This window comes from Silurus aristotelis (genome assembly GCF_946808225.1).
Source record: "Silurus aristotelis genome assembly, chromosome: 29".
Taxonomy (NCBI): Eukaryota; Metazoa; Chordata; class Actinopteri; order Siluriformes; family Siluridae; genus Silurus; species Silurus aristotelis.
In genome coordinates this window covers 10,854,572-10,879,139 of record NC_139602.1, presented here as the reverse complement: position 1 = coordinate 10,879,139, position 24,568 = coordinate 10,854,572, and the positions used below count along the sequence as shown (strand labels likewise).

General features: G+C 38.8%; 1 protein-coding gene across 1 annotated transcript; it reads right to left on the bottom strand.

Moving 5' to 3' along the window:
• Positions 1-347: 347 nt before the first annotated feature.
• mmel1 (membrane metallo-endopeptidase-like 1) lies at positions 348-18,701 on the bottom strand. The gene is made up of 23 exons (XM_083535272.1): positions 18,544-18,701; positions 15,533-15,699; positions 15,320-15,349; positions 14,957-15,019; positions 14,560-14,721; positions 14,377-14,457; positions 12,414-12,509; positions 11,808-11,926; positions 11,617-11,682; positions 11,378-11,512; positions 10,871-10,960; positions 10,671-10,807; positions 9,828-9,921; positions 9,591-9,719; positions 8,634-8,732; positions 7,643-7,726; positions 7,452-7,555; positions 6,383-6,441; positions 2,576-2,695; positions 1,537-1,670; positions 1,186-1,347; positions 888-964; positions 348-531 (listed from the first exon to the last, which is right to left on the bottom strand). The coding sequence occupies exons 2-23, from the start codon at positions 15,687-15,689 to the stop codon at positions 432-434; spliced, it is 2,298 nt and encodes a 765-aa protein (XP_083391398.1). The 5' UTR covers positions 15,690-15,699; positions 18,544-18,701; the 3' UTR covers positions 348-431.
• Positions 18,702-24,568: the final 5,867 nt, after the last annotated feature.

Here is a 24,568-nt window from a genome sequence, read left to right as displayed (position 1 = left end):
TTAAAGCCAGCAATCAGCAATGCACATTAAAAAATAGATCGATCTGTGAGAATATCAGGAAACGTGTCCACTGTCGAATGCGGCAGTGGCATATATAATATCTGAGTCTAATCTTAAATCAATACAGAATGATAACACATGACAAATATACATATATCTAAACAAGCGATGGTGCTCGAAGCGGTTCTTTTTCGCTCTGCCTTCAAAATTCTGCTTACTCATAATGATTCAGGGGTTTTTTCTAGTGTTCATATAACCTCTTATCTCTTTTCAACAGACCCACCTCAAGGCAGCTCATACTATACATATATATATATATATATATATATATATATATATATATATATATATATATATATATATATATATATATATATATATATATATATATATGCTCCTTTGGTGGACTGTAGTGAAGCTCTTGAAATCCACTACCAGACTCTGCATTTCTCCTCTGGGTTCATAGGAGAACCTCTCTGGCACTGGAATGCCTCGGAAAAAGCATCAAAATTCTGCAGGGAGCCCAAAACCCTGACGAGATAAGAAATGAAATTAAGATGCACCCTCATTCACATTTCATAACATGCATACATTGAAATATTACGGTTTATGCGTCATAAAACACAACTTTTATCAAGAAAGAGTAAGTTCTCGGTCCTGAAGATGTCTTATTTCAGAAACGTGAAGCATCTACTGTATGGGATATGATTTCGTTGTGGATTATCACCTTCCCAGCATTGATGAGTTAAAGCTGCCACTGATGTCAAAAATGACCGAATGGATCAGAATAACGCTTCATTTTCCCTGGTGTTATGATTATGTAAAGCACAGACTATGTTCTGTATATCATGCATTAATGGATGTGAGCTTTATATAGAGAAATCTACCTGTACTCCAGAGGACTGTGGGGGTCGGTCTTGATGGACTGGATGGCATATTCCGGGCGACAGGCTCCGCACCAGACCTGAAAAAGGCATTACATTATCACTAAAAATAACCTTCTTCACATTATCGGCTTGTCTTTATGATGGCTATGATATTTTAGTCACTTAGAATTGTCTCCTCTCAGACTCTACAGGGTGTCTAATGAAATGTTCATGAAGATTTACTCCTGAAACCTCAATCTCTTCAGTCATGTCATGTGAAAGTCAAAAGCTTTATCTTGCTTTACTACCCATCAATCACCTGGGCAAAGTTGAGGAAGAAGAGCTGCTTCGGATCCAGAAGCAAACCAGGAAGACGAGACTCCTCACCTTCTCTCTCCACCCACTTCATGTACGCCTTGTACGCTTGCCGAACTCCTCCGTTATCCGCAATGTTCTCTCCCAAAGTGGTGATGCCACTCACCTGGACCAAAGAGGAACAGAAAATCTAAAAGGGTTGTATCTCACTGGTGCTCCACTGATCTAATCTTCGATGTTTTTGCCTGTGCTGAAGAGCGTTATGAATTAAAAAGGAATTATGCTTTAATATTAAACCATGGTGTTAAACTGAATTACATGGCAACCTCTGTTTTAAAGCAGATTTGACGCTTACATTTTGACCTCCTGCAAGCTTCCAGCTGTATTTCCCATACTGCTGTATCATGCATTTGGACTGTTCCTCAAACTGCTCCGTGGAAAAGTTGCTCCACCAGTTGAACATGTTCCCGTCTTTGTCGAAGTTCCGACCTAAAGAGCGTGTGTGTGTGTGTGTGTGTGTGTGCGAAAGCGTTAGTAATTTGTACATCATTTGCTCAGCATACATATACAGCTGACTCCAAAGTTATTGGTATAAAAATATTTTACAGTTAGTCCCCGAGTTATGATGGAGATGCTTTGCGTTACCCCCGTCGTAAGTCGAGACATGGCCTAACCTACTCAGGCTATTTTGCAATTATTATTAAATTTGTTTAACCTTTTTTATAGAAGGTTGTGAATAATTTGTACGGTGTGGAGATGGAACATTGTGTTGGGAGGGCAGAGCCATTGGGGGGTGACAATAGGAATATTGCCTATGGTGCCAAAAATGCTAGAGACGGCCCTGCATCATTGTAAGATCGTAAGTCGAACCATCATAAATAGGGGACTACCTGTAAAGACAATTTTAAAGATTGAAACAAAGTTTGATGGTTCAATACAAAATTTTTACCCTATAAATTTAAATGTTTAAAACACTGCAAACATATAAATATGAGAGTTTCAAGTGAAGCCCAAGATCTTCTAAAAAAATAAAATAAAATAAAAGAATTGACACAAATTGTTCACAAATGAAAGTATTAATTATGACCAGCAATTGGTAGGAAGTGGGCCAGATTCATAGTCATTCAGCTTTGGGTCTAAAAGCACAATATTTCCTCAGGGAAAGTTCCTGGTATTTAGAGTCAGGTCACGCACACAGACTAAATTGGTGCGACATTTCGATTAAGCAAATAACCTTGTTTGTCTGAACTCTGACACGCGTTTGCACTTTCTGTATTAAAATCCTCACCAAGCATGAGGAACCCAGCTCTGAAGGAATCCTGATATAAAAGTGATGCTTAAGAAATAGCTGTTAATAACTGAAAGAAGAATTGACTGGGTGAGTAATGACTCGCCGTGGTCGTCGAAGCCGTGAGTGATTTCATGTCCTATAACCATTCCGATTCCTCCAAAGTTCAAAGCCTGAAGCTGCTTCTCACTGAAGAATGGAGGCTGCAAAATTCCAGCAGGAAACACTGAGAAAAAGAAAGAGATGATAAAATCAGCTGAAAAACAAATATCTGTATTTGTCAAGCATTACTGTTCTTGCTGAATGCAGGAAAGATGCAGTAAAGATTGAATATTTTCTTCATTTCGCCACAAGCCTTCTGCCTCCAGCTGCCTCTCCATCTCCAGAATAGCAATTTAGCCTGAAGTGTTTCCCAGAATGTCCAGGAACATTAAAATGTGCAATCTAAGAGTAATTATGTGGAAATTACTCCAGCTGAAAATCTGCATAATCACCCAGCTCTCGCGGTCTATGTATTAACCCAGCTTGAATAGCAGGCTTTCTCGGCTCTGAGTGCATCTCTTTTCGAGACAGGCTTTGTGTGCACTGGAGCTTGAAACGAGCTTTATATTATCTACGAGTGAGAGGAAAAAAAGCCTTATGTGCATTACGGACATTATTTGCAGAGAGCTAAAGAGGCATTCAGACCGAGGACAGGAGCAGAGAGCAGTGCAACCAGGAACAAGTTCGGCGTTTAGCGCTTCGGATCTCAGTTCACAATTAAAAAGTTGACAATTCAAAGAGTTCTGCAGGATTTTGCAGGTTCAGGTTGAAATTTGGTGTCCCACAAGGTTCAATTTTGAGTCCTTTTAGATTGTCCAGTAGAGTATATTCTTCCTCATGGTCAGATTTAAAGAAATCTTGGCCTTAAAAAATGACCACTTTTATGCAGATGATACTTGCTTTTTTTGGACATTGTATCTCAGAAAAACATGCATGTCTCAAAATTTCCTCTGTCTAAATATTGAGAAGATTGAGGTAATGTTTATTGGCGCTCCCTATCAAATATAAAATGTTTATTAGCTCTCCAACCTTAAAAGTGGCTCTGTTTTTAAGTTTTAATCAAAATGTAAAAAAAAAAAAATGAAAGGTTCGATGCAAATTTAGCATTCGATTCTCACATTAAAAATGCAATTAAACATTCCAATTTTTATATCTTTTTATCTCTTTTTATCTTCTATCCTTTTCTGTTACAGAAATATTAATCAACATTTTAGTTTTTTCTTGGCTTGATGATTGTAATATGTTCTTGGCAGGGGTTTCTAAATCCACTTTAAATAAACTGCAGGTAGTTTAAAATGATGTTGCTGAAATTCTGACAGCTGAACACATTTCTCCAGTCTTGGAGTCATTGCAATGGCTTCCTGGCTCTTTATAAAGCACTACATGGTATGCCTCTGTATTATCTATCACATCTTTTAAACACTCCTTGATGTAATCTTCGTTCCAACAATTCTGTTATCCCATAACATTAGACCAATGAAATTGCTGAACGGGTTCAGGTGAACCAATGAAACTCTTTATATTAAATCAGATGCGCTCCCACTGAATCGAGCCGCACCACATCATAAATATGGATGAGGTTCCTCTGACGTTTGATCTGCCGCTCACTCGGACTGTCTACAGGAAATGTGAATCATTCGTCATGCTGAAAACAACCGGGCATGAAAACACACTTCACCTGTGTTCTGAGCTGCACGGCATCGGGAGAAAAGATTCACCGATGGTGATTTTTAAACTCACGACGATGCCAAAAGATAAACTCTTGAGAGAAATAGTTGTGAAAGGAAGGAGGAAGACAGTGAACAATGACTTTCTTGGTAGGCTACAGTTTAGATACAAGCCGTGTAACAGACACTGTCTTTCATTAAAGCCTGTGTAATGTTCATTAGATTCAGTGTAGACATGCGGCTTATAGACAGGTGCGGCGTATTTATGTTCAAAATAAACATCTTTGTAAAATTCAGTGCGGTTTATATATGGGTGCGTTCAATAGTCCGGAAATTACGGTAAATATACTTCAAGACTCCTCTTTGTTTTGGCACCCAGGTGGTGGAATGAACTTTCCCTAGATGTCTGAACAGCAGAGTCACATGGTCTCTCTCTCTCTCTCTCTCTCTCTCTCTCTCTCTATATATATATATATATATACAGTGAGGAAAATAAGTATTTGAACACCCTGCCATTTTGCAAGTTCTCCCACTTAGAAATCATGGAGGGGTCTGAAATTGTCATCGTAGGTGCATGTCCACTGTGAGAGACATAATCTAAAAAAAAAAAATTCAGAAATCACAATATATGATTTTTAAACTATTTATTTGTATGATACAGCTGCAAATAAGTATTTGAACACCTGTCTATCAGCTAGAATTCTGACCCTCAAAGACCTGTTAGTCTGCCTTAAAAATGTCCACCTCCACTACATTTATTATCCTAAATTAGATGCACCTGTTTGAGGTCGTTAGCTGCATAAAGACACCTGTCCACCCCATACAATCAGTAAGAATCCAACTACTAACATGGCCAAGAACAAAGAGCTGTCCAAAGACACTAAAGACAAAATTGTACACCTCCACAAGGCTGGAAAGGGCTACGGGGAAATTGCCAAGCAGCTTGGTGAAAAAAGGTCCACTGTTGGAGCAATCATTAGAAAATGGAAGAAGCTAAACATGACTGTCAATCTCCCTCGGACTGGGGCTCCATGCAAGATCTCACCTCGTGGGGTCTCAATGATCCTAAGGAAGGTGAGAATTCAGCCTAAAACTACACGGGAGGAGCTGGTCAATGACCTGAAAAGAGCTGGGACCATCGTTTCCAAGGTTACTGTTGGTAATACACTAAGACGTCATGGTTTGAAATCATGCATGGCACGGAAGGTTCCCCTGCTTAAACCAGCACATGTCCAGGCACGTCTTAAGTTTGCCAATGACCATTTGGATGATCCAGAGGAGTCATGGGAGAAAGTCATGTGGTCAGATGAGACCAAAATATAACTTTTTGGTCATAATTCAACTAAACGTGTTTGGAGGAAGAAGAATGATTAGTACCATCCCAAGAACACCATCCCTACTGTGAAGCATGGGGGTGGTAGCATCATGCTTTGGGGGTGTTTTTCTGCACATGGGACAGGGCGACTGCACTGTATTAAGGAGAGGATGATCGGGGCCATGTATTGCGAGATTTTGGGGAACAACCTCCTTCCCTCAGTTAGAGCATTGAAGATGGGTCGAGGCTGGGTCTTCCAACATGACAATGACCCGAAGCACACAGCCAGGATAACCAAGGAGTGGCTCTGTAAGAAGCATATCAAGGTTCTGCCGTGGCCTAGCCAGTTTCCAGACCTAAACCCAATAGAGAATCCTTGGAGGGAGCTCAAACTCCGTGTTTCTCAGCGACAGGCCAGAAACCTGACTGATCTAGAGAAGATCTGTGTGGAGGAGTGGGCCAAAATTCCTCCTGCAGTGTGTGCAAACCTGGTGAAAAACTACAGGAAACGTTTGACCTCTGTAATTGCAAACAAAGGCTACTGTACCAAATATTAACATTGACTTTCTCAGGTGTTCAAATACTTATTTACAGCTGTATCATACAAATAAATAGTTTAAAAAATCATACATTGTGATTTCTGGATTTTTTTTTAGATTATGTCTCTCACAGTGGACATGCACCTACGATGACAATTTCAGACCCCTCCATGATTTCTAAGTGGGAGAACTTGCAAAATAGCAGGGTGTTCAAATACTTATTTTCCTCACTGTATATATATATATATATATATATATATATATATATATATATATATATATATATATATATATATATTTATTTTTTGCGATTATTATTATTATAATAAACATAATCATTGTGAACTTACCGATCTGATTTCTGTTGTGAGAGTAAAAAGCATTAACCACCGCCGCACCAATGATCCACCTAACAAAATATTCATATAATGAGGGAACCGATAGACGGAGAAACAGCACCATGTTCCTGTACTTTATCAATCTTAAACTGCTTCAAGGTGCTTTCACATAAGGTCCACTCACTGTAGCAGTGGTAGGAAATATTTGCAATCTTGCAGAACATGAGCTAGATCTTCCTGTACCTTTGGGACATGGTAGCTCTTTGGATAAAACTTTTGATCGGAAGGTTGAGTTCTAACCCCATTAGAAATGAGTTTATTAGAGGGACATGTAGGACATTTTGGAGACAAGGTGAGATTGAGATGGTTTGGACATGTGCAGAGGAGGGACATGGGGTATATTAGTAGGAGAACGCTGAGGATGGAGCCACCAGGAGGGAGGAATAGAGGAAGACCAAGGAGGAGGTTTATAAATGTGCTGAGGGAAGACATGCAGGTAGTTGGTTTAAAAGAGGCAGATGTAGAGGACAAGGGGGTATGGGGACGTATAATCTGCTGTGGAGACCCCTAATGGGAGAAGCCAAAAGAAGTAGAAGTTGAGTTATAACCCCAACACTAACAAATCACTTACACAAGGTCCTTAACCCTGAACCCCCCAGGTGTATAAATTAGATAAAGTCGCTCTTGATCATGTATTTGTTGATTAACAATGTTTTTATATTTCAGCAGAATTTCGTCCTCCATATTTGTTTGTTTTTTTATTAACCAAACTGATTGGGTACGTTCTGCTTTTCATCAGGAGCTCATATCAAGCCAAGCAAACATCAACCTTGCTCTCGAGGGGGGAGGGGCCTACTGTGACTCATCTGTCAATCACACGGAAGCTAGCCAACCACCCGTGTCTTTGAGATCATGTATGTGGAAGAGGGCAATTAGCGCTAGCCTTGAGTGGGAACTGGCAGGTGACAATGAAGAAATGACATTATTATGTATTATGTTTGATTTTTCTCTTTTGTCACTGCTCCCTGTGTGAAAGCAGCCTTGTGTATTAGGTTCTATACTGTGTTGTACTGTAACGCACAGTTCTGGATCCACAGGTTCCCGTAGCTTCTTGTGAGCTTTCTGAGCAGTTGTTTGAAGGTTTTCCAGAACGTTCTCGAAGTAGCTCTCTTCACTAAACTTCAGCTGCAAGAACAAAGAAAAAGATTCTGTGTGTCTCAGACATAAACGACAGGTACAGGAATTTTCATTAATTAAATCTCCAGAGTTTACGTGGATGTATTCCTGATCCAGCTTCTCGTTGTCCTCTTCCAGGATATAATCCGGATAGCCGATTTGTTCCGAGATAGCCATCGCCTGAAACATCGAAAATCCATTAATAGATTTGAAATATACAGTAAAATGATTTAATAATAGCATTAATAGTATTTCCTATAAACATGGACAAATATACACATTTCTGCAAAACGTTCAGATTTCCACACAAATGTACAATGAATCCTGTATAAATACAAAACAAACCCAAACACGTGACATTAAAGCATATTCGCAATGTTTTGCATTATCATATACCTTATGTTGTAATAAGAACTCAATAGGCAAAAGTATTGGGACACCTGACGTTTACGTTTATGTGATTCTTCACCAAACTGTGAGCACGAAGTTGGAGGAACACAATCGTACAGGACGTCTTTGGATGTGAGAGGATGAAATTTGCCCTTCAGTTGACAAGGAAACCCAAACGTGTGCCAGCATTAAAATGCCCCTGTGCACGTTGTTTGAATTTAGTGGAAGATCTACTGCTATAGAGCTTTAACCCTATTGAAGATGTTTGGGATCAATGTGAAAGCTGACTGTACCCCAGGCCACCTCACCCCACCTACCTGACTTTACTAACGCTCTTTTGGCTGAATGAATCTCCACAAAATCTAGTGAAACATCTTCCCACAAGAGTGGAGGTTATTATAACAGCAAATGGGGACTTAATATGGAATGGGATGCTCATACAGTCTTATGAGCAGGTGCCCACAAACTTTTGTCCATATACTGCAGATCATTTCTTATTAACTTCAACAGAGAAAGTGAAAAGAGGCTGGTGAGGGAAGTGGCTGTTTACAGCTGCTATAACATAAACGAGAACTTTATTTTGTCTTCTGCAACCAAAGGAAATAGTTTCACGTTACTAATAATGCAGAAAAAAAGTGGTCAAACAGACCCAGACCCAGTCTAAGTGCTGAATTTGCCTTTAGTTTGACTTTCTCACCTTCTCTCTTGCCTTCTCTTTAGATTGAACGTCCATCCATTTCAGCTCTTCTAATGTTTCCACGAAGGAATCCTGAATCTTTTTGATCAATTCACGAACCTGGACAGAAGAGGAAACTGTTTCTGTGACAGGTACAGTAATAAGTACAGGTACAGTAATAAGTACCCTTACATGCATGGACTATATGATTATAATATATTTTGCAGATTTTAGTGCTTTAGATTAAGTTTTAGCTTTAGTTTTAGCTTTACCCTATTCGCTAGTATTGTTCTTTTAACAATAGAAATGATCTGTTTAACCAGGTGTTAAACATCTGGTCCCCAATACAGATAATATAGTTATAGATTTTCATGCCACATTTATATATAGTTTATATGTTGGGCATTTAATAATCTCAGTGCAACAATAATAATTAGCTGCATGTGCAATAACTTTTATAAATATTGATGTAATCTGACTTTTCTACCATCTGTTTTCACTGCTGCTACAAATTTTATTTCACTGCTGCTACACCTTTTATATGATTTAATATATAACTTAATATGTATATTTATTTACATTTTCGAATTTTTTTTATGCGATCAATAAAGCATCCTAAATCCGATTCTGATCTGAAGAGCAGCTTTACAGGAATTTAGTAATATACAAGAAATATGCGAAAACGGCAAAAGAAAAACTTCATGTGACGAAATGAGGACAAAACCTTGAATCAGTTTCGGCCCAAATCGTGCCTCATCACGGTGGAAATTTTCGCACTTAACTCTAAAAGTGATGCATGGTGCAAAAACAAGACAAACAAAAACATTTACGGCATTTTGGCGGATTTGTTTTCCGATTGACATTTTTGATCAAAGGAAAAAAAAAAAAAAAAAAAAAAAAACATTACATAAAAAAAACCTCCATTGTTATCAGGTGTGTGTAGTAAAAGCCTTCAGTATCCAGTATATTAAGACTCACCATGCGCTTGCTTTCTCCAGCGAAGGTCTCGCGTACGTACAGAGCCCCTACTGCGCTCTCCATGTTGTTCTGGACGTAGCGCACACAGTCACGCCATCGTGCCTCCTCCACCGTGGTGCCGTGTAAAGCCTGAAATTTATACGCACATTACAACAGTGATGAAATACACAGAGTGACGGTACACACGGTTATCAATTATTTCGCACGGTGTGTCCTGTCCATGAAATGATTTCTCACCTTTCTGTAGTGAGCTCGGACGTCTTTTATGCGTCGACTCAGACTGCTCACTCGCTCCATGACCAGCATCCAGACCATGTAATTCTGCACAGTTCTGCATTACAAGTTAGAAGCACACACTCGTATATAGATATCTATGGATGCTGTAGCATGAAATTTTCCCTTCACTTCAACTAGGAGACCCAAACCTGTTCCGTCATGATGATGCCCCTGTGCACAAATGCAGCTTCATGGAGATATACTTTACATGGTTTGGATTTGCTGGAAGATCTCCTGCAATCAAGCTGCAACTCAAGCTATTAAACTCCTTTGGGATGAATGGAAACGCTGACTGACCTTCTCACCTTCCTCACCTACATCAGTACCTAACTTTACTAACTCCAATGTGGATAAATGAGCGTGTGGAACTTTTTCCCAGAAGAGTGGAGGTTATTATAACGTTAAATGGGTATTATATCATATGATATTATATTATACAACATTGTATTATTATACTACTAAATTATATTTCTCTTAGGGAGGTGGAAGTTCATTGGTTAAGGCTCTGGGTTTCTGATCAGAAAGATGGGGTTCTCTCAGGGCCCTTGAGAAAGGTCCTTAAACCTCTGTGCTCCAGGGGTGTATCCTGGGTTCAGACCCAAGCTTCCTAACATTGCTGGGGTATGCAAAGGAAGAATTTCACTGTGCTGTAATGTACATGTGACAAGCATAAAGCATATAATTTATATATATTTTTAGCATGGGTGCCAATAATTCTGGAGCGGTGTATGACAATGTACAGGGATTATTATAAAATCAGACCTGTTCCTGTTTTAGTGAATGTGAATTTGCTGGAGCTCTGACCTGCGGTTGTATCTAGAAAGCACAGAGTCGAGCTTCTCGAGGTAGGGTGAGCAGTAGACCACGACAGGCTCGTCAGGCCGCACCGTGATGGGAACGCTTGCCATGATGCCCTGGATATAATGGGTCCAGTTGAAGCCCTGAGAGAAAGACATTGTTACACCTCTGTCCGCTCGCTCAGCAGGTTTAAGTCAGAAACTCACGTTGAGGTTGAAGGTCTCCTGTACGTCCTGCAGACTCATTTTGTTGTAGAGCACAGTGATGTCATTGCGTTCCTCTGCCGGAGACGTTGCCTAATGAAAACCAGACAAATCTGAACCCGCTCTGCGTCTGCACCATCATCATTACAAATTGATGCTCCAGATGTTTTTATATGGTGAGGTTTAGACTGCAGGCAGGTCAGTTCAACAGCTGGACTCTTCTGGTTTGAAGTCATGCTATTGTAATAGATGCAGTATGCAGTTAGCAATGTCTAATTATTATTATTATTATTTTAATTATTATTATTAATATTTCCAAATACAGTATTTTGCTGAGTGTGTGGAGTGTAGTGATGGTAGAGCTGAAGATCTGCTCCTTGTCTCTGTGTAAAGGAAGGGTTTCTTTGCTTGTGTTCACCAGATGACTCCAGATTTGACCAAACGTTTGTATTATAATGATTTAAGAAAATAACTTTCTATCAGATATTACCAGGTGCAGCTGCTACTCACATTGGCGATGTCTCTCTCCAGCGCCATCACTTGCATCATGTCCTCCCACACGCGCTCGTCGTCCTGCGTGAGGTTCCTGTCCTCCCGTACTATTTTCGCCATGGAAACCATGAACTGCAGGTAAGCCTCGCGCACCTACCCGTACAGACAACACTGCTCAACCCTGCAATTATCACGTGGGCGGCGTGCGGGTGTGCAGATCACACAGAAAGGCACGGTGCACTTTTATTATTTTTTACCTTTTTGTAGTTGCCATCGTTAAGGTAATAATCTCTCGAGGGCATTCCTAGTGACGGCTGGTCAATCTGTGGAAAATGGAAATGGAGATGCTGTAGTTTATTTTCTGTGTCATAAAGTTGATTGAATACCAGGTCTATGAGGCTATAAAGCTCCTCTGGATTAAACCAGTTCTGGAGATTGTTCTGTTTACGTGAACGATGTGGCGGCTCGAGTCTCGATCATCGGGCCAGACGAACATCTCCAGCAAAACCTTCTTGTTGTATTGAGAGTTCAGGGAAGCCAGCATGTTCTCCAGACTCCAGGACTCCTCTGTGGGCAGAAGAAAAACATCAACATATTTCAGTTTTTGATTAATAAATTAGGGGGTTATAAGGGGTTATAAAGCGATGTCGCACGAATGACGTATTTCAGTGATCTATTTAATTTATTTGTTCTTACCTCATTTATGGAAATTCCATGAGATTTTGTAATTTGTAAAAAAAAGTAATTTGTTCACATTTTTTTTTCCATTCTGCACTGTACTATACACACTTTTATCTATTTATACAATGCTGGCCATATTTGCACCATTAGCTGATTATAAGAACATAAAATGGTCAGATTTAGTGAAAGAGAGGAATCTGTCCTGAAACCCAGTGTCTCATTGGGGAGCTCGAACCTTCCAGATCAATCCACTCCTTATCAACTGGCAGAGACTCCAGTCTCCATGCTATTGTTTTCACCCCATTTAGCTAAAACAGAGACACAGCTGTGTCCTATTGTGTAGACTCACAGGGGGACATGGTATCTTTGGTACCTGCTGTGTTGTTCCAGTCCTCCGAGGCTACAGGCCAGTCACCGATACTGTCAATAAGCTTGAGGAGGGGCTTCGAGTCATGCTGCTCAATCACACCTGTAGGGGGCAGCAGTGAGATCAATTAACACTTTAGGATTCGACTAATCACGTCTTTTTGTGTGGCAGGAAACAGACTACCGAAATAGTTCCCTTTTAAAGGTTGTATAACAGCTCACAATCAGAAAATCTTTATAGAGCGGGTTTCGGACCAGCTTGGTCTTTAAATTTCGATTTTTTTCCTTCCTGAAATTCAGCCCCACCCAGAGTCTTGGATCGTTAGTCTTTGATTTTATCTGGATCTTTTTCTTTTGTCATTTAGCTTAGTGTTGTTGTTGTTCCATGGTTCTTTTTTCCCTTTTGATAGTTGCCATATGTAGTTCTTCCACAAACTGTTACCACAAATTTGGAGGCACACAATTGTATAGTGTATACGACTGTACTATATTATAATTTATATAAATATTAGCATATAAATAGCACGCCTGTGGATGCTCACTTGAACTAGGAGACTCAAACCCGTTCCAGCTTGACAATACCCCTTTGCACAAAGCCAGCTCCATGACAATACACTTTCCATGGGTTGGATTGGAAGATCTCCTGACCTTAACTCGATTGAACACTGAATACCCCAGGCTTCCTCACCTCACCTACATCAGTACCTGATTTTATTAACACCCTTCTAGCTGAATGAGAACAATCTCCACAAGCACACATCAAAATCTTGTAGAACATCTTCCCCTTTGTCAATTGTCATTGTCAATTTGATGGTTCAAAACAGCTTCATCTCACAAAACCAGGATCCGTACAAAAACATTTATAAATAAATAATTGTCAGTTTAATTTGTTAAATAAAAAGAAATTGTGTGTGTTTTCTGATACTATTCGTGGGCTCAAGCTGTGAAATTTAGCTTGTTTTATCCCTAAAATATTTGTTAGCAGTAAAACAAGAAATACTCATGAATATTCATTATAATTGCTTTAATATTCCCTGTAATGCTTTAATCCTATGAATGTGACATTTATTTTATTATTTACACAAATACTCGTATAAATCCTGTCAGATTTTAGTTCGCTAGCTGCCCAGATTTAAAAGGTGAGAATTTGAAGTGAGAATCCTGTCAGGTTAGCTCATGTTCGCTAGCTGGCTCGCTTTATTAAACAGTCATATCAATATTTATTATCTGGTTTTAACATGGCTGTGAATTTCTCTGAGAAATCCTGTCAGGTTAGCGATAGCTGGTTAGATTTTTCAGTGAAGATTTTGGCTTGAAAATTGTTTTAGAATTTCTCTCAGGTGAGCATGTTAGCTTGCATTAGTTTGCTGTTTAAGATACGAGTAAACATTATTTAAAATGTATTGGCAAAAATTGGAAAATTCCTCTCCGAAACATTTTGAGGTCCATGTTAGCTAGCAGTTAGCTAGCTAATCTGTCTGATTTGCATATATTAGCTAGATGGCTTTGTTTAGGGGTGAAAATACTATTTTCTAAAATTACTTTAATTCACCTGAGGAATTATGTGTTACGTGTTATCATGTTAGCTAGATGGATAAAAAATACACTACTGTGCATAAGTATTTACCCCTTTGACTTTTTAATTTTGTAAAGGTATCAATTAAATTGAATTTATTTGGGATTTTGTGGGGTTTTTTCTTTAAATGTTTTAGGTTTTAATGCCGACTTCTTTTAAAATCCCGGGGAACAGATGTGCTTTATATTGTAGAGGTTTCCCACTGACAGGGGAAATTCATATGCAAAACTACTTTTAAATATAAAAATGGCGAAAATAAATAAATAAATAAATTGCCCATACTTCAGAGTTATTTTTGTGTAAATTCATGAAATTTTCTCCTGAGGGGGTGAATAATGCAAATCTCTTTGAATAAAGTCCAAAACGACATCCATGGGGGAAAACCAGAACTCACTCTCGTTCATACACGATCTGTAGAGCACTTTGGCTTTCCTGAAAGCTTCCTGGTCATTTTCGCTTTCTGTCTGCAGAACCCCTGAAACCGCCAGACAAGAGAAGATTGGATTGGATTGGATTAAATTAATTATTTGTTTGGAGTAAAAAGGAAGCCAGGACGGCTCTGAAAGTTGACTCTGACCCTTGAGTTTTATTTCCAGCTCGTCCCTCAGGATGTTGAAGACGCTCTGGAGCGAGCTCGTCTCTGGGATCACGTGCTTCTGCAGCCAGCCTCCACACGCGTACTGGTAGAAGTTCTCGCACGGGTCCACAGTCAGGTCCATGTTCTCCAGTAACCTTGCCGCTGGGAAAACAGCAGGGCAGTTGTTTCATAACTTTTTACCTCAGAATATGATTTTTTTTTTGTAGTTTAAATCAGAAAAGCTGGTTTATGAAGTGTAGCTTTACTGATATAAAATATAATAATAAAAAACACAGGGTTTTTTTTGTCTCTATGAAGGGATTAATAAAGTTTTTTTTTTTTTTTTTTTCCAATCAATGAATTTATTATTTAACCCATGAATTAATTTAATTTTCACCTGCAGTCACACACTCTGGGGTGGTGCACATGGTGTACTCGGGGTTCCTGGAATACTCCAGACCTTGAAAAACATAATCATTGTTTAAACATAAAATGCATTATATCATGATGTTCATCATCGATCACTTAGTAAGATAATTATGCATTTTATACACACACACACACACACACACACACACACACACACACACACACACACACACACACACACACACATAAAAGGAAGAAAGACACTTTTATTTGTGAGAATGACTAATTCAAAAATAAAAGTTCAAAAAGACCTTATGTCTAATTGCTAGTGCTATCAGCTAAGCTAACGTTAGCTTTCCCGATCAGCACAATCACTGGGAATATACGATACCTTTTGATGAGCCATTAGTGTACGAATAATCTGAAAAAAACACAAAACAAGCACTTATTAAAAGTTTTACATTTATTTCATTTCTTATTACTAAATGATTATGATTTTTTTTTTAAGGGTAGAAAAATGTGGTCTCATCTCGCAGTTCATCATTAGCGAGTGCTCATACATTGGCGTAGCCAATAAACACATGCTGAGGGTTTCGTTTCTCACCTCTGAGCGCCGAGGCGTAAAGGACGGCCAGTCCCACCAAAGCACAGCTCATCAGCAGTACTATAACGGCCAGTCCGATCTCCACTACAGTCCAGCGATGCTTCTTCGGCTTGGTTGTTTTCTCCATGATGTCCATTTGGCTCTCGGATTTTCCCATTCTGTGATTTCTGAAAACCACATGCTAGTCAAAATGGATTTGTAATTTTTTTTTGCAACCAAATTCACATTTTTTTTTCTAAATAATAGTAAAAAGCAATAAAATATAACAGATAACATCAATGAAAACTTACGAAAGTAAGATAATGTAATAGTTTTGGGTGGGTTTTTTTGTGGTCATCAGTCTGGCTTTAAACTTTCTTAAAAAAGATGATCCCTACACTATTTTGTCAAAAGTATTGGGACACCTGACTTTTCCAGCAGTATGTCTTCTTCAAAAAAAACATTGGAGGCACACAATTGTACAGGACGTCTTTGCATGAAATTAGCATGACATTTTTTATCTAGGAGACCCAAACCTGTTCCACCATGACAATGCTCCTGTGCACAAAGCCTGCTCCATGAAGATAAGCTTTACATGGGTTGGATTGTGTATAGATCGTGTGTTGAAGATCTTAATTGGCCTGCTATAGAGCTCTGACCTTAAACCCTATTGAAAACCTTTTTACTTGACTTTACCAACACTCTTGTGGCTGAATAAAATCTCACACAAAATCCAGTGGAACATCTTCAAAGGAGAGTGAAGCTTATTAAAACAGGAAATTGAGACTTAATGTGAAATTGGGTTCAAAAAGAAGCAAATAAGAATATAATGGTCAGGTGTCTTCACGCTTTTGTCCATCTACTGTGCTTTAAATCTTCAATCAGTTGTATTTAAAACATGAAATCATAAAACAATGTGAATCTGACGAGAGAAAGTCCTTTAAACTCTGACATGGAAGATTTCTGCAAAGACTGTAGGACAGGAACGTTTTGATGAAACTGCTTTGATGGAATCGAGATCAGTCTAATCGCATGGGAGAATTGTTTCCTGATTTTTGATGGAGACACACAGGTTTTAGATTTTATGCTCATGGTGTGCTAATGGCCTGCTGGAATTGGGTGATAAATCAGGTTGTGTGTGTGTGTGTGTGTGTGTGTGTGTGTGTGTGTGTGTGTGTGTGTGTGTGTGTCGTGTAGTGTGTGTCATCAGCTCTCATTAACCCGTGCTGATGAATACCCATGGACATGCTCATGCCAACAGTGTGATGGATGTGCGTGTGTGTGTGTGTGTGTGTATGTATGTATGTGTGTGTGTGTGTGTGTGTGTGTGTGTGTGTGTGTGTGTGTGTGTGTGTGTGTGTGTGTGTGTGTGTGGACTACTGCTAGCAGATGCCAACTCCAGCCAGCTGATAATGACAGTGCCTGCTTCGTCCCATGCCAGAATGTGACATCTAGCAATTTGTTTCGCGTGCGCGCGCGTGTGTGTGTGTGTGTGTGTGTGTGTGTGTGTCTGTTTGTCTGTCTGACCCAAAGCTAAAGAGGTCTTTTTTTCAACTTTCAACATGGTGTACAAGAGTTTTATGGGTTCTATAGATGAAAACAGGGATATATAAGAATTTGATTGGTTCTATAGGAGAAAACAGGCATGTGTAAGTGTTCTGTGGGTTCTTATTCTGAAAAAAAGAGGGGTTCTATGGGTTCTATGAGATAAAACATGGGTATATATGAGCACTAGGTGTTCTATAGAAGAAAACAGGTGAATAAGGGTTCTATGGGTTCTGTGGGGAAAACATGGTGTATAAGGGTTCTGTGGGTTCTATAGGAGAAAACGGGTTTGCAGGAGTTGTGTGGGTTCTATGGGGAAAAAGGGGAGACTGGAGTGATCTTATGAGTTCTATGGAGGAAAACAGGTGTATGTGAGAGATCGATTGATTAAACGAAAGAAACCAAAATTGTGAGTTTCATGGGTATTATAGGAGAACACGTAGGTGTATAAGATTTCTACAGGTTCTGTGGGAGAAAACATGGTTGTATAAGAGTTCTACATATCTTGTATGAGTTCTACAAAAAAGAAAACAAATTGTGTATGGATCCTACCAGATCTAAACGAGAAAACACAGGCATATGCATGGCCTATAGTGTAATACTGAAAAAAACAAGAGTGTATGGGTTCTCCTGGTTCTAAAGGAGTAAACAGGGGTGTGTCGGGGTTCTACTGACACAGCAGCATATAAGAGTTCTTTGGCTTATGTAGAAGCAAACACAAGTACTTAAGAATGTTACAGGTTCTGAAGCATAACCACAAGAGCATGTGGGTTCTAAAGCAGAAAACACAGTTGTATAAGAGTTCTACAGGTTGTGTTGGAGAAAAGCAGTTTCATAAAAGGCTTTGGGTTATATTGAAAAAAAAAAACAATAGCAAAACAGTTCTACATGTTCTGTACAAGGAAACATGTTTGTATAAGAGTTTACAGGTTCTAAAGTTATACACAAGAGTGTGTGCAATCTGCAGGTTCTACAGGAGAGCTCGATGGTGACCGATGTTGGAGTAGATGACATTGTATGTCAAATGAAATACTCAAAGCTGAATGTGAAGGTCAAATAAAAGTGTGAAAAATATGTGTGGTTTCACATGAGGTTTAAAAATAGCATCACGCCCTCATCAATCGATTACATAGTAAACGTATAGGACAGACACGAATAATCTGAACTAAAAACCATAAAAAACATGCATTGCCTGTTTCAGTTCATTATGCAATCGTTTTGTTAAATATATTATTAATACAATATTTTTAATACGAGAAGGCGAGAGAGAGAGAGAGAGCGAGAGAGAGAGAGAGAGAGAGAGAGAGAGAGAGAGAGAGAGAGAGAGAGAGAGAGAGAGAATCCTCTCCTGAGTAGTATAAGTAACAGGTTATTCCATTTGAGCACCACGATACCCTTCAGCATGACGACAAATCACATCTACTTCAGCTCCCCAAGAACCCTGCAAGAGATTTCTTAAACTGAATTCAGAAGCGTTTCTTTCTTACCTTCTGTATTTTTTATTTTTTTTTGCCCGACCCTCTCTGGACGCCTTTCAATTTCTCCAACACCCCTTCTAGGTTTTCACCCAGAGCTGGTGTGTGGAGAAATGAAGCAGCATGCAGACGGCTTGGATGCCTGTGGGACTGTGTGTTCCTCTGAGGGAGGGAGCAGAAAGTGAGGGAAAGATGGTGTGATGGAGAGAGAGAGAGAGAAAGAGAGAGAGAGAGAGAGGGAGGGAGGGATTCTGGTTGAGCCCCAGTGTGATAACAAGTCATAAGTGCCTCCCGTCCGTGTGTAATTTGTGTAATATGTACAGAGCACTAAAACACTGCAAAGTCGTTCTCACACTGCAGTAAAGCCGAGTTCATTACGTCTGAAAAGGAGAATCCTGCGCACTTCGCCCATGATGAAGACTTTGTTCACCTCTAGGTTGATTGTGCGGCTTTAGGTTAATCTGTGTTGCCCTCATAAAACTGGGTTTTGATGTGGGGGTGGACGCCTGACTCGGACTCCGGGTTTCAGATTGAAATGGCACCGTGCCGAAGCTCATTTCCACTCTGATTAACTGCTGTAATTAAGGGATATGAGATGGAGCAGGAGATGGAGGTGTGAGACCGGGGCCAGGTGATCAGCAGCCATGCGGAACCGCGACGTTTCATAGCCCAGCTGTTCACATCACTTAGTCCATCACAACACACACACACACACACACACACACACACACACACACACACACACATGCACACACATGCACACTAAAGCAGATAAATGCTAGCGACTAAAATAGAAAGAGAACAATAGGGTACGTTGGTCAACGACGTGCTAATCGTTCCGAGTCCATTAAAAACCCATTTCAGCAGTGAAGCTCAGGCATGTACTGTATTATTATTACTAAAGGGTGTGAGTTCACACACTCTCCTCAGCACGTCCGTTTTTACAGCTTTTTAAACCTCTATTCGGTGTGTGTGTGTGGGTGTGATGGTATAATAACTATTTGGGGTAAATTAAAAGACAGTAATGAGCACCAGCGAGCCACCTGTGGATTTTAGGTGATAAACATACAGAACAATGAAGCTTTATTCCGTGTTATAACACGATGCTGTTGAATTCTGGATTCTGATTGGTTGGAAGGTGCTGATGGGTCAAATCATGGGTTTGGACTAACGCATCTTTCGGATACTAAACATTTCTTTAGCACGAGTTTATTCTCAGGAATGCGAGCGTGAACCGACGACATACAACAATTTCACGTTTCTAAATTTGTTTATGTTTGAAACGCATCTGACATCTTTATGACGTTCTGAACTTTCATTTCCACGCTGAACCATGTTTTAAAAAGAAGCAAAAACCCTGTGCTGTACTTTATTAATGAAGTTTTCACTCCTGTCACTTTTTTTTGCACCACCATGTTACATGTTGTACCTCATTCTCAACCTCGTTCTCGCCTCTGTATAATTACTACATAATATATGTATAGTCACCTGATGGTCACTGGACATTTGTACCTCTAAACAATGCACCTCTATATTTGCAGACTGTGTCATTTAATCTCTACTCACTTCCTCATTCCTGCACTTTTATACAACATAATATTAATAAATATAAATGTCTGAGTATCAATCTGTCTGTTTGTTTGTCTGTTTGTCTATCTATCTATCTATCTATCTATCTATCTATCTATCTATCTATCTATCTATCTATCTATCTATCTATCTATCTATCTATCTATCTATCTATCTATCTATCTATCTATCTATCTATCTATCTATCTATCTATCTATCTATCTATCTATCTATCTATCTATCTATCTATCTATCTAGGCCTTAAACCCCCTGACCTTATGTAACCCAGCACCTTAACCACTGGACCACCACTGTCCTGCTTATATACTGTATGTATATATAAAATATATAATTATCTGTTTTGCAGAACTTGTAGCTATAAACTAAATAAATTAACAGTCTTTGTATTTGGCATGTTGAGAGACAATTCAATGCTTGTTTTGCTTTAGAGCATGAAAAGTGTTTAGTCCCGTTAGCGTGTCACCAGACAAAAGACAGACGAGTCGTAAAGAAGGTGTTTCGTTTCCGTGCCCGAGTGCATGAGGAACACAGTGAATGATTGAAGATGTATTCCCTCTGATTTGTACTGCCTCATTTATTTGCTGTACGCAAACTCAAGTACGTACTTCAGTTCCTCAGTGAAAACAAGCCGTAAAAGCTTTTTGTAAATTAGCTTATTAAACAGGAACGTATTGTTAAAGGGCAAGTTTGTGCCTTTTTGCTAAAAGCCTATATTATGATTGTTACAGATGATTAAATGTTCTGAGAAGAGCTGCGAGTCCGAGAGCCTTAATAACACACTTTATTATTAATTATTCTTTCCGGTTGTTGTTTTTTCTGGGTAGAAATATTGACTTCTGGTTATCTGAAAGCTGCATCATTATTATCATCATCAGGAAGAAATTAAATTCTCAAAACTACTTGTTCACATCATGTCATCACTTGTGCACATCATAAAAGCAGTTTCTAAAATTCCCGAATGCTTCGGTACATTTATTGCATTAATTGTGTACAAGTGTCTTCTGTTACCAACTTTATCAATTGTTTATGTCATGATGATCAAAATATATTATATTGGTTTGCACCTGAATTACTTATAATCTTATACTCCAGTACTCATGTTAGTTCTCACTCTCCAGTGTTCTGTAGCGTTGAAAGATTTATTATCAAACTCTTGATGTCACCCATATGAGGATGGGTTCCCCTTTGAGTCTGGTTCCTCTCAAGGTTTCTTCCTCATAACATCTAAGGGAGTTTTTCCTTGCCACTGTCGCCACGGCTGCTCATCAGAGATAAACACACCATTCACCTTCACTGTTGATTTCTGTAAAGCTGCTTTGAGACAATGTCTGTTGTGAAATAAACTTGACTTGACTTGACCTGAATAGTCTTAACCCCAAAACATCTGGGCATCAGTTCTTTGCATAAGTCAATGAATGCAAAACAGTTAAACCAGTTTTCATATTCTGGTAACTTCTCTTCTTCATATATTCATTACAGTTTTTCTTAGATGCCTCAGAAAATTTTTCTAATCATCCCTAAGGTAGTCTTCTACTTACTTTTATACTTTATGACGTAATCATCGTAAGTCAAAAAGTCGAAGATGACTGTGACAGTGACAGCCTGATTTATCATTTAAATGTTCTGCTCTAAACTGCCTGTCACGCGGAATTTTTAATATTTGTACAATTTTGACGTATCGCTATCGTCATCGTAAGTTCGAAAAATCGTACAGCGAACCATCGTAACTCGGGGACCATCTGTATTTGAAATTTTTCAAAAGAATTTGTACAAACAGCATCACACAGTGGATTTCTTCCCAAATTCCTTCTCTCAAAATGAAATCTTTGTGTCAATGAACATCTCATTGCCTTCAGAGTTCTGTGTGTGTGTGTGTGTGTGTGTGTGTGTGTGTGTGTGTGTGTGTGTGTGTGTGTGTGTGTGAACAGGGGTGCCTAATCAGTAGCTTGGTGATGCCGTAGCATGTTTGAAGACAGGTTTTAGATAAACCAATAGAAAATGAGTGGGCGTGGCTCTGGTCTCTGAGCTGTCTCTACCCGAAGAGTTGATTATTTTTGTTAAATAACAATATCGAGTAGTTTACTTCTTCTATATTGCAGCAAAAGTGTTTTTAGTTTCATACAATAAATAAAAAAGCATCAGTAGGTTTTATGCATTTGTAGAATTTGTAAAATTCTGCATGCACAGTCACAGGGAGCGCCGACCTTCATAAGTCAAATTACATCATCCTGTGCACATCTGGAGCTGTGCAACTGGTGCTAATCTGACCACATGCAAAACACGTGAGAAACAACATGATCTCACTTCCAGATTTGGCTCTGGTGGAATTCATCCTTTTCCCAAAGTTAAAGATGGAGCTCAAAGGTCTCCGTTTTGGCACCACCTCACCTTGATATCACCTCATATATAAGCAGCTACCGAGAACCTGCAGAAAGTGTGAACTCCTTCCATTGAATAAACTTTAGCACATAGGCGGTTACACACGTCCCTGTGAACGGGATGTTGCTTCAGAAACTATATTGTACTGCTATTGCTACTGGTCCAGACGAGAATTCTCCCGAATCCACGACTAATCATTATCTCCAAAGAAGGTGCTACTCTGCCCCAGCTCAGGCAGATGCACTTATGTAATCTAAAGTCTGAAAGATCAGCGTTTAAATAGAGAGGATGTTTCTCCGTTTCTGTCATGTGTTATTGTCCTGAAGAGACCACTTGCTATTGTATATCTAAGTAACACTGTAGTTTTCATACACAAAACCCTATCATTACCCTGTTCGTTACCAAGGCGATGCAGTGGTGAATAGTCTGCACTGTGAGGTGACCTCTTTTCAGTGTGGACGTGTTCCTCATCGCCAGCGTTCTCCACTAGCTTTACTGTTCACTCGTGTGAAGGAGAGCGTTTCTGTTCATCAGAACTTCACCTTCCAGAAACAAACACACGCTTTTTAAAAGCTACGCTTTCACAATGTTGTACGTGTGTTTTTATTCCGACGTGGCCTCCCGCCGTGATTCATTCATTTCTATAAAGTCTTTTTTTTTTACATTCATTTATTCAATTTATTACTATTTCATTTTAATTCAATGAATTCTTTTTTAACATATTTGTTGATTTGGATGAGTAACTTTCTTTTTACATGTAATGCATTTATCGCATTTATTTTTATTTATTTATTTATTTATTTAATACATAGGAATCGATCATCAGTTTGGACGTCTTTTTTCATGCAGAATATTATTTTATTTATATTTTAATTAAAATAATTTCCTATTTGATTAATTTTTTTGGAAAAATATTTTTTACATGGAGTTCATTCATTAATATTTATTATTTTATATATATATATATATATATATATATATATATATATATATATATATATATATATATATATATATATATATATATATATATATATATATACATACATATCTAAATATATATTTAGATGTATTTTTCAAATATGTTTGTTTGTTTATTATATATGATCAATTTATTAAAATTGTCATTCTTTTACATGCAGTTCATTCATTCCCTTATTTATTCGTTTGTTTGATTATTTATTTATCATGTAACATGAAAATTCAGAAAGAATATATATATATATATATATATATATATATATATATATATATATATATATATATATATATATATATATATAAATGCATGTGTGTGGTGTGGATTAAATTCAAGGTCTAGTTCTAGGTTCATTTACACACGTGATGGTGTTAAACATGAAAATCTCTCGATTGTGTAGTCCTGTTTATCCACTGAGTGTGTGTGTGTGTGTGTGTGTGTGTGTGTGTGTGTGTGTTCCTATTTCTTCATGTCCAGCTAATCTTCCTTATCATAATAGCATCCTAACATTATTAGCCACTGTGCAGGAAGCAATCGACCCGAAGTGTCTTTTTGTCAGCTGTCTCCACTGCAACCTTCATCCTTTCTACTCCAAATCACTCTGAACCACCTGGATGTGGACATTTCCTTCATGTCTGCATCGCTTTCAGGATTTCAGCATTCACATGGAGCCAAGTTAGCCATCTCACGTGAAGTCAACATCAGGACACTGCTACGTGTGTGTGTGTGTGTGTGTGTGTGTGTGTGTGTGTGTGTGTGTTACAGAACTAACGAGGGACACCATTGATCACACCTCTGACCCGGCTGAGACTGGTATAAATCTTGTTGCCATCAGCCAAGTAATTAAATCATTAGCCCTATTTGGATTGGATTAGTTTCACACAGGGGCAGGGGGTGGGCTGGGTGTTGGGTAATCATATTATTACCCAGAGTATCTCTGGGGGCTTTAGTCCTGTTTGAATTGACACACGTTTTACAGATGCGAGTGGACGGATTATACCATAAATCACCTGGAATGTATACAATTGTGTGCCCCCAACTTTGTGGGAACAGTTTGGGGAAGAAAAAGATGTGACTGGAAAAGTCTG

Excerpts from the sequence above, each read along its gene's own strand:
- mmel1 (XM_083535272.1), bottom strand. The coding sequence starts at position 15,689 with ATGGGAAAATCCGAGAGCCAAATGGACATCATGGAGAAAACAACCAAG. Across the intron at positions 7,727-8,633 it reads AAGAGAAGGCAAGAGAGAAG|GCGATGGCTATCTCGGAACA; the intron begins GTGAGAAAGTCA and ends TCGATGTTTCAG. Across the intron at positions 6,442-7,451 it reads GAACCTGTGGATCCAGAACT|GTGGATCATTGGTGCGGCGG; the intron begins GTGCGTTACAGT and ends ATATTTTGTTAG.